This window comes from Lampetra planeri, chromosome 28, assembly GCF_965212315.1.
Source record: "Lampetra planeri chromosome 28, kcLamPlan1.2.h2, whole genome shotgun sequence".
NCBI lineage: Eukaryota > Metazoa > Chordata > Hyperoartia > Petromyzontiformes > Petromyzontidae > Lampetra > Lampetra planeri.
The window spans coordinates 11078947-11097250 of NC_136134.1; the positions used below are offsets into that span (position 1 = coordinate 11078947).

The 18304-nt window shown below is 57.0% G+C and overlaps 1 protein-coding gene across 1 annotated transcript in view; it reads right to left on the reverse strand.

Moving 5' to 3' along the window:
- The window catches only part of LOC144728453 (rap1 GTPase-activating protein 1-like), a 52409-nt gene that overhangs the window by 11737 nt on the left and 22368 nt on the right, over positions 1 to 18304 (reverse strand). Inside the window, exons 4-11 of the mRNA XM_078607903.1 lie at positions 14391 to 14484; positions 10932 to 10970; positions 9411 to 9443; positions 6553 to 6798; positions 5002 to 5108; positions 3879 to 3957; positions 2836 to 2889; positions 1262 to 1345 (exon numbers count right to left, since the gene is read on the reverse strand). Of these exons, the coding sequence (XP_078464029.1) occupies positions 1262 to 1345; positions 2836 to 2889; positions 3879 to 3957; positions 5002 to 5108; positions 6553 to 6798; positions 9411 to 9443; positions 10932 to 10970; positions 14391 to 14484 (736 nt within the window). The remainder of the gene's footprint in view (positions 1 to 1261; positions 1346 to 2835; positions 2890 to 3878; positions 3958 to 5001; positions 5109 to 6552; positions 6799 to 9410; positions 9444 to 10931; positions 10971 to 14390; positions 14485 to 18304) is intronic.

The window sequence follows — 18304 nt, forward strand, 5'->3', positions numbered from 1 at the left end:
CGTGGTGGGGGTGACGCGTGGTGGGGGTGACGCGTGGTGAGGGTGACGCGTGGTGGGGGTGACGCGTGGTGGGGGTGACGCGTGGTGAGGGTGACGCGTGGTGGGGGTGACACGTGGTGGGGGTGACGCGTGGTGGGGGGTGACGCGTGGTGGGGGTGACGCGTGGTGAGGGTGACGCGTGGTGGGGGTGACGCGTGGTGGGGGTGACGCGTGGTGGGGGGTGACGCGTGGTGGGGGTGACGCGTGGTGGGGGTGACGCGTGGTGGGGGTGACGCGTGGTGGGGGGTGACGCGTGGTGAGGGTGACGCGTGGTGGGGGTGACGCGTGGTGAGGGTGACGCGTGGTGGGGGTGACGCGTGGTGGGGGGTGACGCGTGGTGGGGGTGACGCGTAGTGGGGGTGACGCGTGGTGAGGGTGACGCGTGGTGGGGGTGACACGTGGTGAGGGTGACGCGTGGTGGGGGTGACGCGTGGTGGGGGTGACGCGTGGTGAGGGTGACGCGTGGTGGGGGTGACACGTGGTGGGGGTGACGCGTGGTGGGGGGTGACGCGTGGTGGGGGTGACGCGTGGTGGGGGTGACGCATGGTGGGGGTGACGCGTGGTGGGGGTGACGCGTGGTGGGGGTGACGCGTGGTGGGGGTGACGCGTGGTGGGGGTGACGCGTGGTGGGGGTGACGCGTGGTGGGGGTGACGCGTGGTGGGGGTGACGCGTGGGTACTCCCGCCTCTTCTGCGACTTCTGGACAAAGGAAGAGTAGGCCAAGAACACTCCGTGGAAAGGGCTCTCTCTCTCCACATCCTCTAGCGGAGCGGAGGCCCTTCCGCCAGTAGGGGGCGAGAGCCGGACATTGCAGGGCTGCGCCTTCACCCAATTGCAAAATAAATAAATAATCTTGCAAGCGTCCGTGTTGGCGCTTGCAGCTGGGCGGCGTCTCCGTTGAGACCCCCCCCCCCCACCTCACGCCGCTCCCCCCCTTCCCACCTCCTCCCCCCCTCCCCCCTGGGCATGTGTGTGTGCGCGTGTGTGTGTGTATACGTGTGTGTGCGCGTGTGTGTGTGCTCGTGTGTGTGTGCTCGTGTGTGTGCGCTCGTGTGTGTGTGTGTGCGCGTGCGTGTGTGCGTGTGCGCGTGTGTGCGTGTGTGCGTGTGTGTGTGTGTGCGCGTGCGTGTGTGTGTGCGTGTGTGTGTGCGCGTGTGTGTGTGCGTGTGCGCGTGCGTGCGTGTGTGCGTGTGTGCGCGTGCGTGCCTACACACGCCCCTACCTGCCCGAACGTTTGGTAGATGACGCCGAACTTGAACTGATTGCTGATGGAGTGCTCGTCGTAGGCCAGAATCAGCTGGGATGCCTGGGACACAAAGACAAAGATTCCGCCACCCCGTACAGCCAATTCACAAGACCGCTGGGGCAAGTGCCGTTAGCGAACGCGATGACACCATCCCACGATACATACCGTCATACACGTGCACGCGCGCACCATACGTACACGAGTGCAATACACAAACTAAAATCTCACGTTGTGACCCAAATACACGTGCACACACACACACGCACACACGCACGCACATCGCATCATTTGAGACAGAACCACAAAGTCATGAAGATCCCCCGTGTAGCCTGAGCAGGTTTTTGGGGCAAGTGCCGTTAGCGAGTAGCTGCTATGAAGGCCGGCACGGCACACGAGGGGGTGGGTGGCCAGCACCTCGCCCGGCCACTTTTGTCTCCCCAGTGGCGACGTTTTACACACCGCACCAGGTACCCATTTGAGGTCGCTCAGCTGTTACCTCCACGTGAAAATGAGGGCCTGCAGCAATGTGAGAGGGCCCTCTGGGACAATCCGGCGTTTGGCTTCGTGAAGCAGAGCAGGGCAGAGATCAATCCACGCGCGCGAGAGCGAGGGGGTTCACGCTCATCGCTCCGCACAGATGGATTCAAGAATCTCGTCTCAGTACCGCCATCTCCTGGCCACCTCGCAGCCCGGGCCTGCAACGGCCCCCCGGTGTTCACTCCCAGGCAGTCGCACGCCAAGAGCACGGGCCGGGCTCGAGCCTGCTGAGACCCGGCGGGCGAGTGCAGGGAATGTTTTGTGCCGCAGGTGATTAGCGGGGGATCGTCTGGGATCCCCTTCATCTCCACGATTGCAGGCGAATGACGCACGGATGAGGGGAAGGTGGATTAGAGACGGATTGTGCGTGTGTGTGTGCGTTTCCGAGTTAATATGTACGTGGGGAGCGGTGGCGCAGAAGTTAGCGCACCTATGAACCTGCCTACCTCGAGTTGAATTCCTGACCACGGCTAATATCAGTGGTCAGAACCGGTCCTGAGCCTCCTCTAGGTCAACTAGGCCTTAAATGAGTACTTGATGCAGGAGTGTAAACATTAGCGCTGGGGAGTAAGAGGTGATCAGACGTGGTGCTGACCACCCCTTCACGTGATGTTGGCTCAGCTGCTCGTGACGAGTACTTGCCACAACAGCCTGCTTAGGCTATACAGGTATCTTTGTCTTTTTGTACATTATAATTAAACAAGTTGTTTCGTGATGCTGCATGAGAGTGAGCGCGTGAACGAGCGGGTGAGTGAGTGAGTGGGTGGTTGAGTGAGCAGGTGAGTGGGTGAGCGAGAGAGTGAGTGAGCAGGTGAGTGTGAGAGTGAGTGGGTGAGTGAGCAGGTGAGTGGGTGAGTAAGCAGGTGAGCGAGAGAGTGAGTGAGTGAGAAAGTGAGTGAGTGGGTGAGTGAGCAGGTGAGTAGAGGAGCGAGAGAGTGGGTGAGTAGGTGAGTAGGTGAGTGAGTGAGCAGGTGAGCAGGTCGGCGAGCTGGTGAGCGAGAAGTAGCTCCCACCTTCGGGTAGAGCACGGGGTGGAAGCGTTCGGTGGTGAGCTCTGGACAGAGAAGCTGCAACAACAACAACAACAACAACAACAACACCACCACCGCCACCACCACACGTTACCAGCATCTCGTGACAACGCTATTTCAAACTTGGACAGCACCTCAATGCCACCGCAGCTCACAGCTGGTGACTGTCCAGGGCACTGGGACTACACCGGTGTGTGTGGGTGAGCGGTGTGTGTGGGTGAGCTGTGCGGTGCGTGTGGGTGAGTGGTGTGTGCGGGTGAGCGGGGTGTGTGGGCGAGCGGTGCGGTTTGTGTGTGGTGAGCGGTGCGGTGTGTGTGGGTGAGTGGAGTGTGTGGGTGAGCGGTGCGTGTGGGTGAGTGGTGTGTGCGGGTGAGCGGGGTGTGTGGGCGAGCGGTGCGGTTTGTGTGTGGTGAGCTGTGCGGTGCGTGTGGGTGAGCGGGGTGTGTGGGCGAGCGGTGCGGTGTGTGTGTGGTGAGCGGTGCGGTGTGTGTGGGTGAGTGGTGTGTGTGGGTGAGCTGTGCGGTGCGTGTGGGTGAGTGGTGTGTGTGGGTGAGCGGGGTGTGTGGGCGAGCGGTGCGGTTTGTGTGTGGTGAGCGGTGCGGTGTGTGTGGGTGAGTGGTGTGTGTGGGTGAGCGGTGCGTGTGGGTGAGCAGTGTGTGGGTGAGCGGTGTGTGTGGGTGAGTGGTGCGTGTGGGTCAGCAGTGTGTGGGTGAGCGGTGTGTGTGGGTGAGCGGTCCGTGTGGGTGAGCGGTGCGGTGTGTGTGGGTGAGTGGTGTGTGTGGGTGAGCGGTGTATGTGGGTGAGTGGTGTATGTGGGTGAGTGGTGCGTGTGGGTGAGCAGTGTGTGGGTGAGCGGTGTGTGTGGGTGAGTGGTGCGTGTGGGTCAGCAGTGTGTGGGTGAGCGGTGTGTGTGGGTGAGCGGTGCGTGTGGGTGAGCGGTGCGGTGTGTGTGGGTGAGCGGTGCGGTGTGTGTGTGGTGAGCGGTGCGGTGTGTGTGGGCAATGTCCATTGTTTTGGGAACACACCTTGGCCATGTGAGCGACGCTGGGCGCTTCGCCCAGGCTGGACACGGGCACTATGCACTCGTACGACTGCCTCCTGGCACTACACACGTGCACACAAAGATAAAGATCCCCCGTGCAGCCTTAACATACTCTTGCGGCAAGTGCTGTTGGCGTACGTACACACTCACACGCACGTCAGCGACCTGACCTCCCTCACTCCGCCCATCCCCATCACCTCTGACCTCACTCATCCTTCTCCCGCAACCCAACCATATACTTATAATTTTCTCAAATAACTAAACTATTTGCTATGTTACCAAACAACGCCAACCTGAGCTGTAGCCAGGCGACCTGGCCACAAATGAAGTATAGCTCAACGAAGTAGCTCATCACGTGGACATTTATAGCAGCAGACAAATACTCCACGTGCCCCCCCCCCCCAACACAGCCCCCCCCCCCAACCACGGTGGCCAGGAGATGTTAACTCCCTCGCCTGGTGTACAGGAGGCTCTGGGTTCGAACCTGGCCCTGGCACCTGTTGCACATTTGCAGTTACCACGCGATAATGACGAGCCACTTTGTTGGGCTGTCGTCTGTGGTGGCCAGGTCGCTTCCGAAGAAGAGCTACGTAGCAGCTCAGAGGGCCTTACCTGTTGGTAAAATAAAAATGTTAACATTATAGTTTTAGTTTAACCAGGTGGCCGTAAAACCAACTAGCCGGGGACAGGATTAACGCCAACGGGCGACCGCCAACGCGTGGACGAACATTTGCCATCAACGATTTTGCTAAACGGGCGGAACGCGCGAGAGTGACGCTCGCCGCTGGGCGTCAGCGGCGGCGGAGCGCTCAGAACGATGTCCACTTCGTGAAGCGGCACCCCGGTGGTGGTGGCGGTGGTGGTGGTGGTGGCGGTGGTGGTGGCGGTGGCGGTGGTGGTGGCGGTGGTGGTGGTGGTGGCGGTGGTGGTGGTGGTGGTGGTGGTGGTGGCGGTGGTGGTGGTGGTGGCGGTGGTGGTGGCGGTGGCGGTGGTGGTGGCGGTGGTGGTGGCGGTGGTGGTGGTGGTGGCGGTGGTGGTGGTGGTGGCGGTGGTGGTGGTGGTGGCAGTGCGAGCCGGTGGTGGGGGGGGGGGAGGGGCGGCGTTACCGCAGCAGGAGGCGCATGCAGTCGTGTGCGGGGCCCGCCGCCTCGTGCTTGACGGAGAAGACGATGCGTCCCGCGGCGTTGTCGCTCGCGTAGAAGTTGAAGTGCTCCTGCGGCGCGCGGACGCGGCGGCCATGGGGGCGGGAGGGGGGGGGTGGACAACGACACTCGTCAACAACCTGCGTCGACCCGTAACGCCGTGCAGCATTCGCTCGCTCGCTCTCCTCGCTCTCTCGCGGGGAGAGTGGTGGGGAACCGCAGTCACGCGGGGAGTGGGGAGCCGGTGCCAAATCCCCCACCGCAGCTGCCCCACCACCAAGCTCTGCGTTCCTCGACATGTTGGGGTCTTATTGGTCAATTAACGAGTGCTTACGTGTGGGCAGGGGAAATTAAGAAAACCCACGTGGTGTGCAGGGTGTGTGTGCAGGGTGTGTGTGTGCAGTGTGTGTGTGTCCAGGGTGTGAGTGTGTGCAGGGTGTGTGTGTGTAGGGTGTGTGTGTGCAGGGTGTGTGTGTGTAGGGTGTGTGTGTGTAGGGTGTGTGTGTGTAGGGTGTGTGTGTGTGTGTGCAGGGTGTGTGTGTAGGGTGTGTATGTGTGTGCAGGATGTGTGTGTGTGCGCTGTGCCCACCTGCCCCAGGAAGTGACGGCGGTACGTGTGTGTGTGTGCAGGGTGTGTGTGTGTAGGGTGTGTGTGTGTGTGTGCAGGGTGTGTGTGTGTAGAGTGTGTGTGTGTGTGTGCAGGGTGTGTGTGTGTAGGGTGTGTGTGTGTGCAGGGTGTGTGTGTGTAGGGTGTGTGTGTGTGTAGGGTGTGTGTGTGCAGGGTGTGTGTGTGCGCTGTGCCCACCTGCCCCAGGAAGTGACGGCGGTACGTGTGTGTGTGTGTAGGGTGTGTGTGTGTGTGTGCAGGGTGTGTGTGTGTGCAGGGTGTGTGTGTGTAGGGTGTGTGTGTGTGTAGGGTGTGTGTGTGTGCAGGGTGTGTGTGCATGGTGTGTGTGTGTAAGGTGTGTGTGGGTGCAGGGTGTGTGTGTGTGCAGGGTGTGTGTGTGTGCAGGGTGTGTGTGCAGGATGTGTGTGCAGGATGTGTGTGTAGCGGTTGTGTGTGTGTGTGCGCTGTGCCCACCTGCCCCAGGAAGTGACGGCGGTACGTGTGTGTGTGTGTGTAGGGTGTGTGTGTGTGTGTGCAGGGTGTGTGTGCATGGTGTGTGTGTGTAAGGTGTGTGTGGGTGCAGGGTGTGTGTGTGTGCAGGGTGTGTGTGTGTGCAGGGTGTGTGTGCAGGATGTGTGTGCAGGATGTGTGTGTAGCGGTTGTGTGTGTGTGTGTGCGCTGTGCCCACCTGCCCCAGGAAGTGACGGCGGTACGTGTGTGTGTGTGCAGGGTGTGTGTGCAGGATGTGTGTGCAGGATGTGTGTGTAGCGGTTGTGTGTGTGTGTGCGCTGTGCCCACCTGCCCCAGGAAGTGACGGCGGTACGTGTGTGTGTGTGCAGGGTGTGTGTGCAGGATGTGTGTGCAGGATGTGTGTGTAGCGGTTGTGTGTGTGTGTGCGCTGTGCCCACCTGCCCCAGGAAGTGACGGCGGTACGTGTGTGCCGTCGGGTTCCCCTCCAGATGGGGCCCCGTGGCGGCGGCGGCGGCGGCGTCGGGCGTGGAGGGGCACGCGGGGCAGCAGGGGGTCGCGGGGGTCACGGGGGTCGCGGGGGTCGGCGACGTGGGCTCGGGGGAGGGAGGGTGCGACCCCTCGATCCAGTAGCCGCCGAACTGGGGCAGGATGACCTGGGGGTAGGGGCCTCCCCGGTCCAAGACCTGCATCACGTCGTCGTGGGGGGGGGGGGGCAGTCGCAATCGCTTGTCAATTAGCCACGTGGAGGTCTGGGGTGAGTGGTGACGGCTCAGACTCCTACAACGGCCGTCGTGTGATGTATAGGATTTTTTATAGGATGTATAGAATTTCTAGGATGTATAGGATGTCTAGGATTTGCAGGCGTCGCTATCGTGAGCGTGGGTGTGCCGAGTGGCACGCGTGCTGGGTGCTGGACGGTGGAGAGAGGTGGGCAGTGGAGCGGTGCCCAGGGGCAGGGCAGCGGTTGTCCGTGGGACTCTCGGCCGAGGCCTTTCGAGACTTTGTCGCGGGGGTCAGATTTTGACTGCGCGACGGCAGCGGAATCCGGCAGAAGGAAGGAAGCGACGGCGACGAGCGGCGGCATCGGCGGCGTCGGCTGCGACGATCTCTCAACGCCGACCTTCTAATCGCCCCCATCGCGCACCATCTGCCGCAGACGGAGCATCGGCCAGACCCCCCCCCCCCCCCGCGGCATCATTTGCTCGGTCGGGCCATCGGGTGGCGGCGTAAACGACCCCAAATTGAAAATTGCCCGCGGCAATTTCACGAAAAGTCGCAGCGGGCAACCACGGGACACGGCCCGGCCACGGAGAGCGGCGCGCAAACTCAATCAGGGCGATGCCGATCGGCGAAGGGATTCGTCGCTCCGCTGCGATCGTGGTGGTGGTGGGTCACGCGTCGCTCCGCCGCACCGTCCTCGACGCGGGCTCGACTCGGCGCAACCAGCCCGCAGCGCGCCCCACCTCGCCCGCTCAACCCAGCGCGCCCCACCTCGCCCGCTCAACCCAGCGCGCCCCACCTCGCCCGCTCAACTCAGCGCGCCCCACCTCGCCCGCTCAACTCAGCGCGCCCCACCTCGCCCGCTCGCGTGGAGCAAGGCAGCCGCCTTCTGCCTGGACTGACATGTCAGTTGCAACGTCCCCCTCACATCCCCCCCCCTCCCCTAGCGCGTGGAAGCGAAACGTCGGACGCCGCGCAAGCGCCACCGACGACGACGTGCGCCCGCGCTACGAGATCCGAGCGAGCGACCTCAACGTGGGGAGCATCGGCCAATGAATGACTCCTCCACTCCGCGTTGGGGGGGGGGGGGCACAACGGTGGTTGTGGTGTTGGTGGTGGTCACCGCAGCGCCGTCCACCGCGGCCACTCGTCGTGCGACTGAGCTTCTCCGCACGAAGGCGCACTCGCGAACGGCACTTGCCCCGGTGGGACGTGTAGGCTAATTGGGGGGGGGGGGTCTTTGTCTTTGTGTACGTGCGTGTGTACAGTGCTCAGTGCACTGGTGTTAATCGTGTGCTGTGTTGTTGTTAGGCGTGGCAGCAAATTAATTCCTGAACTGTGCCATATACTAAACCACGTGGAGGAGGGGGCAGAATGAGGGACGTAGGAGGTCTCATCGTGAGTTGGGGGGCTGCGATTTGGGGGGCTGCGAGTGAGTTGGGGGCCAGGAGCTGGAGGCTGGGGCATTTGGCTCAAAGCCACGAACAGCTGTCAGTGTGTCTTTGTGCACGTGCGTGTGTGCACGTGTGCGTGTGGGTAGCGGTAGCTTAGCGGTTAGCACGCTGCGCTTTGAACCCGGCAGCCCGAGTTCGATTCCCGCTCACGGCCAACACCAGCGACGATTATCTGAATTCGGTCGTGGTTCTGGCCACCCACCCCCTCGTGTGCCGTGCTAGTCGTCATAGGTGCTCGCTAACAGTCTGTTAAGGCTATGAAGGGGATCTTTGTCTTTGTGTGTGCATGCGTGCTTGTGTGCGAGGAGCGGTGGCGTGGGGGTTAGCACACTGCGCTACGAACCTGCTGATTTTTCAAGTTCGATTCCCACCCACGGCTAACATCAATGGCTATTATCTAAATCCGTTTTCATCCCAAGGTCGACTTTGTAAGAGTAAGGACCTGGTGCTGTGTGTTGGCATTGGGGAGACAAAGGCAGCCGAGTGCGGGTGCTGGCCACACCACCCCTTCGCCTGCCACGTTGGCCTTCATAAGTGCTCCCTCAAAACACTCGCCCCATCAGCCTGCTCAGGGCTGCACGGGGGATCTTTGTCTTGGTGCTGAAGAGACATTGATTTTCCCAGCACTCTCACAAACACTCCAGGAACACTCGGTGAGTGGCCAGGCTGTTGCCGGGGCAACGTCAATGTTTGTCACATCTCGCACAGTGACGCTTGTACCCCGGGTGAACTGGCCCCCTCCATAGGAATGTGGACATTTACACCACAATGATTTTAGCACGGTCCTATATTGGTGGGATGGCAAAATAAAGTTTATAAGTGCATGTATGGGTAGGTGGGTGGGTATTTGTGTGGGTGGGTATGTTGATAGGTGACTATGTAAGTAGGGAGGTAGTAGGTAGGTGTGTGGGTGGGCAGGTAGGTTTGTGGGTGGGTGGACGGATGTGTAACAATATCGATATGCGTGTAGATGGGTGGACATGTAGGTGTGTCAACTGGCGAGTGGCTAGGTGTGTTGATTGGTGCACAGGTGATCTGTGTAGGGAGGCAGGTAGCCTGCCGGAGAAGCAAGCCGCCAGGTACTTGTTGAATACGAGTGGGTGGGTGCTCTGACCACTCGCCTCCTGTATGTTCGGGTACGGAATGTATTCATCCTGCGAAAACACAAACAAACGCCACGGGTTGTCGCGAGCGCGCACACAGCGCGGGCAGGCCGCGGGAGCGCAACCGCAGCTCCAGACGCGGCGCGAGCGACGAGCAAAGTTTAGAGGGGCCGGTGGCAGCCGATTTGAAGGCACCCCACCCCCCCGGGGCAGCGAGGGAGATTAGACTTTAGCGAAGTCGGGGTTTGCGAAGGAAGCGGTGAAAGCGGCTCGGATTGTTACACCGCAGGACCGTGAGCGATGGCGATGGCTTGTGGATTGATCGTGGCTGATGTTGAATTGTTAGAATGAGGACACCGCAGACATTCCAGGAAAGCCCCACGGAGTCTCGGGACCCGATTTCAGGAGGATCCTGCCAAGTGCTGGCAGCAGGGGGCGATGGTTGCTGCGACTGTGCGTGTCTTCCAATCGAGTCATTTGCGGTGTAAAGCAAAATCTGATTTCGACCGCGACGCCGGCACGCCAATGGCTCTGCTCTTGCGAATGGCGTCACGGGATCGTTCGCAGTCCACTGTGATGCACAACCGCAGTGTTAATCAGATCGGGTGCCGGATTCGAACCGTGAACCTCTTGCAAGGAGAGGGCCACGTGGGTGTCTGCAAGGCACGGGCAGGGAAGAAGGGACACGCCTCGAGCGTGCATGGATTTGGGAGTCGGCATTTTGGACGACCAGGAGAATCTAAACGATCTAGATGAAACTATTTCATGTTTTTACCAGGTAAGGCCCAAGGACCTATATATCTCTTTTTAAGAAGCGACCTGGCCACAAATGATCGCTCGAATAAGTTCCAAACAGAGGAGGCAGCAGTGGAGAAGGAGAGAAAGGTGCTTCCCAAGTTAAAACACAAGCTATGGCTATAACTGGGTTTCATAGTTACATTCGAAATGATATTCTAGTCGTGCCCATAACACAGAGTGTAGCTTGCAACTTGCAAAAACAGCAAATAGAACAATATTGTTTAAATAGCGGGTTTATAACAATGTCATTTATTTACCCAGAAAGGTCTCAGTAAGCCTCAAAACTTTATTGGCTCAAAGCATTAGCAGAGCAAACAAAAGCATAAAGGTCATCAATCCACATACAATTCTAACTATTTACAGAAAGTTGTGCACAGCAAGTGTTGCGTAGGGAGCACATTTTGAAGGCCGAGACAGCGCAAGTGGGGGTGGGTAGCCAGCAGCTTTCCCGGCCACCTTTGTCTTCCCGGTGCTGATGTTTACACACCACACCCGGTACTCGCTTTAAAGGCTGCCTCGACTGAGGCAGGGGAGATCCCTGGACGGGTTCAAATACTCGCCACTGTCATCAGTCACGACGAGAGGGGAATTGAACTCGGGTCAACGCCAGATTGGTAGCGCAGTTGCGCGAACCACTACGCTCCCGCTCCCCACACAATATCTCTGCGGTGGTCACAAAGAGACGAGCCATCTGGAGACAGCGGGCGAGTGTCAATCAGTGGCGTGGCGAGAAGCATTCACCTTCTTGGATTTCTCCACCGTCTCGAAGGGGCTCTTGCTCTGCAATCACAAACACGGTGCGAACACCGCGTCACACTCAGCCACGTTAGCGACGCCGCTAATAAGGAGGCGTGTAGGACCGATCCCACTGCTTCTGCTGCTGCTCGTCGAACGGCTGCCGATGTGGACGCGGAGAAACGACTCCAATTTCACATTCAGGTGGTCAAGCCCAGATAACCGGAGCAGCGGAGTGCAATCACTGCGGTGTTTCCTTCTCGTGTGTGTGGATGGGGCCGTTGCGTCGTTATACGTTGCACGGGCTGTTCTGGATAATTACCAGTCGAACACTATTGGAGCGTTTTGAATGTTGAAGTATCCGCATCTACTGCCATGGTTTGTGCAGATGCGGTTCAGGGTGGACCATGAGCTTCGTGGAAGATCAAACTGACTCGCACATCCATTAACTGGGAAGTTAAATAACAACTTGACCCCCTACTGGCAGGCGAATGTCCCATTGCAAGGCTGTTACTCTGAGTTCACCTTGTGCCACACAGGGGCAGCTGCCACCTCGGGTGCCCTGCTACGCACTGCATGCGAGGTGCATCATCAACATTAAGTGATATTTGTTATTTCGTTTACTGTCTTCAAATGTTACGCAATAGCGCATGTTAAACACTGCAATTGATTTGCCTCACTTGTGCAATGCGGTTAAGCATTACTGAGGCATTGCAATCGTGGTTCATGTCAGGCCTAGAAGGCCTGAGGCCTGAACCCCTACCCCCCCCCTCTTGCTTGGACGCCCAGCCAAGGGAGCGTCCTTGCAACGGACATGGGAACTAGGCAAGGAATGGCGCCTGGTCAGACCTAAGAAAACAATGCAGCATTTTATAAAATGAAATAATTCTTAAACAAGATAACATTGTTATTATTACTAAAGTGAGATTGTTATTTGCCTCCATAAAGGTAGATTAATCCGACTTTCTCATGAAATATGGCAATGCCATGAGACTTTTTTTATGACACCACCACGTGCAAATGTGTTTCATTGTCACAATGACCCATGTGACCTGATCCGACCAATCACAGCACAGCAGCGCACCGGACCATTCAGTTAACGATGCAAGGGTGAAGAACCCGGAGGGAACCCCAAGCAGGACCTGGGGAGAGGGGTCGTCCATAAATGACGTCACGCGATTTTGGACGATTTTGACCCCCCTCCCCCTCGTCACACGGCGTCACAAAAAGTCAGACCCCCCCCCTCAAATATGACGTCACAAAGCTCTGCCCCCCCAAAATAGAACATGCTTCAAATCGCTTTAAACTATTGTCATTGTAGTGCGTTTTAATGTGGCGCTGCACTCTGATGTTGTAGGAGAAAACATGTATTAACAAGTCTATTTAATTAAGTAGAACGTGTTGTCTATATTTATTTTAAGTTGCGCATTTTGATGTGACATCACATTTCTCAAACCCCCCCCCCCTCGTCACACATCGTCACAAATGTCTGACCACCACCCCCCCCCCCTAGGTGCGTGACGTCATTTATGGACGGCCCCAAAGACTACAAACGCCGCACAGAGAGGCGACAGAGTTGGGAATGGAACCCAGGGCGCTTTCTTGCTGTGAGGCGGGAGCGTTACCACTGAGTGGGCAACCACCGTGCCCCACTTTCACTCCGCCGATAAAGAGACGCCCGATTGAAAGTGGAGCGCCTGCCCTGTGCACCGTCGGCGCGGGGCTGGAATGATCTCCGGCAGATCGCGTGCCTCCTACAGACACCCGATCCGTGTGCACACACGCACCCCACAAAGACAAACATCCCCCGTGCAGCCTGTGACAGACTGTACGGGCAAGTGCTGTCGGCGAGCGCCGATGAAGGCCGGTACGGTACACGAGGGGGTGGGTCGCCAGTACCCCGCCCGGCCGCCTTTGTCTCCCCAGTGGCGATGTTTACACGGCGGGCCAGATGCTCATTTGAGGCCGAGTCGACCTTGGGGAAGCCTAGGACCGGTTCAGAAAACCGTCACTGGTGTTGGTGGCCGTGAGCGGAGATCGAACTGGAATGGACGGATTCGTAACGCCAACCGCGACACTACCGCTCCCCCACCAGGCGCGCACACACACACACACACGCGCGCGACCCCCCCCCCCACACACGACCCCCCCCCCCACACACGACCCCCCCCCCCCCCCACACGCCACTCCCCCACACACGCGCGCCCACGGCCCCGAGACATTCCTGGGCCGGAGAAAGCGTCGCGATGCGAGGCGCGTGGCCCAAACACCGAGAGCCCAGCAGCAGCAGCAGTAGCAGCTGCCGCTGGGCTCGTGACTCACGCGGCACGCACGGCGCGCCGCTCTACATCGCGCGACTGGACGGAGCGCCCAGACACCGTGGCAATGTACGCACACTGGCGGAGCCAGTGGGGGGGGGGGGGGGGGGTGGCACGTGCCCCTCCCAATGATCGGATCGAAAATCCCTCACTTCGATCGGATCATTGGGGTTAATTAGTAATAAATCGGCATTTTGCGACCCCCCACTGCCACTGTGTAGTATATTATTACGTGCCAGGGACTCTATGAGATGATAGGACAATAGTCTGAGTCCATAATTGGCGATAAGTAACGGCAAAGCGGTTTTAAGTGATTCAGAATTGTGCGCAGTTGCGTCTACAGTCCACAACTTCCCTGAAGGCATTCACCTTCAGCGAGCGGCGATGCCGATCACACAACGCGGTTCGAATTCGACCCTCGATCGATGGCTGCGCCATCCCGCACACACGTCGAATAAAAAGCCAGAGACAAGTCCTTGCTAACAACTCCTCTATCATTTTTCATTGCTGGAGGGGTTGCCCCCCCCTACCTGAAAATCCGTCTGTTGAACTTTTTTCGCACCGTACGTAGCCAACCGCGCTCAACGGAAGGTGTGAAATGGTAATAGCCATTTTTTTCGCCCGAGTATTTTCCGGCTGCCGGCTGCTATTAGTGGTGCAGGTGGCCCGTGACGAGCAGCCGCGGTGCAGAGCGTGCGATATGTATACTGGATGTGGTGTTCCCGGGCACGGGAGATATTTTCCAGGGTCACCGTAACGGAGCCGGCGCGAGGATGCGAGCGAGCGTCGTTATTCAGCACCAGCGCCTTGTGCGGCAGCCACGGGGTTAATGTCGTTGGGTTGCGTCACTGGTGAAGGGTCGTTAGTTGAAACGTTGGACATTCATGGAGTACTACTCTCGTCGCAGTCACCCCAAACCACACTGGGTACCCTGAACAGACCAACCACCACAACCACTCTCACCACTCTCACCACCCTCATCACCACATCCACTCTAACCACCACAACCACCCTCACCACCACAACCACCCTCACTACCCTCACCACCCTCACCACCACAACCACCCTCACCACTCTCACCACTCTAACCACCCTAACCACTCCAACCATGCCAGCCGCCACAACAAGCCACTTGGACTCCACTGACCTTGATGAAGGGTGGCGCGGTGTGTGGAGCGGTGTGTGGAGCCAGGCTCTCCTTGCTGCACAGATCGGACGCCATCTCCGTCAGCTCATGTCGACTGCGCATGGGGGCGGGGGGGTAGAGAGCACACAGCCCGCTCGACACCACAACCACCACCACCGTCACAACAATCACCACAACAACCACCACAATCAACATCACAACAACCACCACAACAACCACCACAATCAACATCACAACCATCCCCACCACAACCACCACAATCAACATCACAACCGTCCCCACCACAACCACCACCACAATCACAACCACAACAACCACCGCCATAACCAATACCAGAATTTGCCATGAAGTGACGGTGACGTCACCACGGCGCTTGTGCCAGGCTAGGTGCACGCCAAGGCCACGTGAAGTGTCGAACGCCTGCTGGCAGGAGGTCACGGCACAGACCCAGGTGCCACAGGTCGACTGACCGAGATATGTGGCTGATGCACCACCTGTGCCCCCTACTGTGACCACTTGCTGTGCTTTAGCCACTCCACTCGTTGTTGTTAGCGTCGCTCCTTTGCCCTCCGTTGTTGTTGGAGGGCGACTGCCTCCAACTCCCAAGTAGCAACAGCGGCGTCCTTCACGAGCCTCCTCTATCACAACCACCACCAAGACCACCACAACCGCGACCACCACCGCAACCAACACTACGAAATGATACACCCCCAACAGCAAAGCAACTTGACACTCAAGTTCCATTGAGTATATTGGTTCGTCGCTGCGAGAGATACCGTGCCTCCACGTGACAGATGGGAAGACAAGCGGAGAGAGTTGATGCATAAACGCGATTAATTAGAGTTGACCAGTGCCTTCTACTACTCCTTCATGTCGAATGGCAACAGCACATGTGGACATGTTCACATGTAGACACACACATATACCGGTCAACCCCTATTCAGTGCCTACCTTATTACAGACCTTATTGGTCACCCCGTGCCCTTATAAATCTCAACGTTCATCCCACAAAGTCCCACCACAAGGTTCAAACACAAACAAAAAGATACAAATAAAAGCTCCAAATTAAGACTAAAAAAGTGTTGCCGTATTCTAACGGCTGCACGCCGTCTGGACCTGAAAACTCAATTTCCCTGTACAAGAACACGGGGTCCACCGCGTGGGTTGACAGGTATGTGAACATGTAGATGCGTAGTCACTTGAACATGCACAGTCGTTCATGAATGAATCACTGTGCGGCCCCACCCACCCCACGGCCCATCAACGCACTCGTGAGCGAGTCGGGCTGGCACGGCTGATGTGAAGCGACGCAAGAGCACGGGGATGAGGCAGTCACCCTGATGGTTACCACCACGAACCTGCGATCCAGAGGTGGATCTCCCGGAGCGCCAGTCGAACCGGTGCAGCACGGTTCTTAGATCTGCCCCAGCGATATTAAAGCGCGATGCCGCCGGAGTTACTCCATCGGCAGGGTCGCGTGCGGTGGGGTAAAGTGTGGGTACTGCCCAACTCATCGTGGAAGAGTAGGCCAAATACAGGGGCGGTTTCTTCATTAGGGCGATTGGGCGACGCACCACCAATGTCATTCAACCACAGAGTCACGCTAGCCGTCACTGTGCCTCTGGATATAGTCCAATCAGCGTCATGTCACGTTCTGTGGAGTACCGCCTCTTTTTGGGCGATTTCACTCCGGCTGAGAATCGCCCCGAGTGGCCCCATAGACTTACATTCAAAGATGATTTTTTTTCGAACGGGGGGCGCTGCAATGCATTCTCTATGGCTTCCGGGAGGGCTCGCACTAACGTGCTTACGTCATCATACGTAAGCACGTTTCAGTCAACAATTTTATTTGTCGCCACCTAGTGGAATCTTTAATAAAATAAACTTGAGTGGTTTGTTTTATATTCTCAGGTTTTTTCGGTAAAGTCACGTAGGTAAAACATTAAAAGTAATGAAAGTAAAATAAAACAAAACAAAAATAAAAATAAAATTCACGACGTTTCGGAATCCGGTTTCAGGTAGGAATCTGTGTGGGTGGCTTTCCTGTAGACAGAATGTCCCAATGTCCCAAGGATCCGTCAAGCCTCCTCTGTTTAAGAATTCTCTCATCAAAACGCTATACCACAGAGCCCATGGCATTTCTGACCAACACCACCTGACTGATGAATTAAGACATGTACATCGGGCCCTCAGGATGAACGGATACTCTGACCGTACTATCCGCCAAGCTGTCTCTCCCACCACACAGAAACAACCACATGAAACTCCGACCAAAACTATCACGTTACCATACATAGCAGGCGTGACCAAAAAGATCTCCAAAATTCTAAACAAACATAAGATCCAAGTCCGATTCAGCACAGTGCATAAAATCCGTGATCTGATTCCATCTGTGAAGGATGTCGTTCCTGACTTACAGTATCCTGGAGTCTACAAATTGAGTTGCATTTGTGGTGATTGCTACATTGGAGAAACAAAACGTCATGTTGCTGATCGTGTCCGCGAGCACAAGTCAGATCTGAAACACGGCAGAACTGATTCTTCGGCCGTTGCCGATCATTGCTACAACTCGGCGGGCTCTCATGAAATTGTCTTTTCCGAGACCAAGGTTCTCTGCAAGCCTCCTGGCTACCATCAAAGGTTTGTACACGAAGCCATACAAATATACAAACACAGACATAATTTCAACCGTGATGATGGGTACAAACTCAGTAATCACTGGAAAGATGTTATTAACCACGCAAAAAAGACTTAATTACACTTTTTGGACCATCTTATCTGACAGGCACTATTTTAATTTACTTCACCGAGTGTTAACATCCCCAGTTATTTTTAACAGTACTCTCTTCATTTTTCAGCCTGCATTGGTATAAACATGGGCATTTTCGTTCCTTTGTTCTATCATGTGTATCAGACCTCCCCTCCCCCCTCTCTGCCCATTGTGTTGGCGTGCGCAGCAGCCGCGTCCAAGCCGTCGCCAAATGTTTTGTTGGCTCCCTCCCCCTCCCACCCCCCTCCCTCCCGATACGTTCCATTCATTGGCTACCACATTCTGATGAACTCCCCCCCCCCCTCTCCTCCCCCCCCTTCAACTTGCTTATAAGGGATTACATCTTGAATCATTGCTTCACTTGATGCAGCTAATCTGGCTGTGACGGTCCCACCTGATGACGGAGACTTGTGTTGCCTCCGAAACGTCGTGAATTTTATTTTTTATTTTTGTTTTGTTTTATTTTACTTTCATTACTTTTAATGTTTTACCTACGTGACTTTACCGAAAAAACCTGAGAATATGAATCATTGCAGTCACGAAAGCTTCAAATCTAGAATGGTTTGTTTTAATAGTGAGTATAGAAACAAACAAGATGTATTGTAAGAGTCACTTTATTTTTCATTAATATTAAAGAAGTGAAGTTGCCTTTACATGCTTAAGCTGTTAATTTATCCTTTGCATGGGTAAACCTTATCTTTATAAATCATCCAGACATTTGCCCCCCCTGAGAGATTTTGCAGGAGCCGCCACTGGCCAAATACCCTCTTGAGAGAGAGAACAAAACTCGACGTGCTCGTCAACAACACTGTGCCCTTGCAGTGGAACTATATATGATAGGCGACGTTTCGGGTCAATGGCCCTTCTTCCGTGGAGCTCCATTTGGCGGAGACCCTTTAGCCTAGCAGCGGCGTGAGCTAGACGTTTCGGGGCCGCGCCTTTACCAGACAATACGGTCTCGGGGAGAGCGGTGGCGCGCGGGGGGTGCCACGCCCCCCCCCCCCCCACGTGGCACTGCCATCGCCACGCGCCCACCCCCACGTGGTAGTGTCACCGCCACGCGCCCCCCCCCCCCACGTGGCACTGCCACCGCCACGCGCCCCCCCCCCACGTGGTAGTGCCACCGCCACGCGCCCCCCCCCCC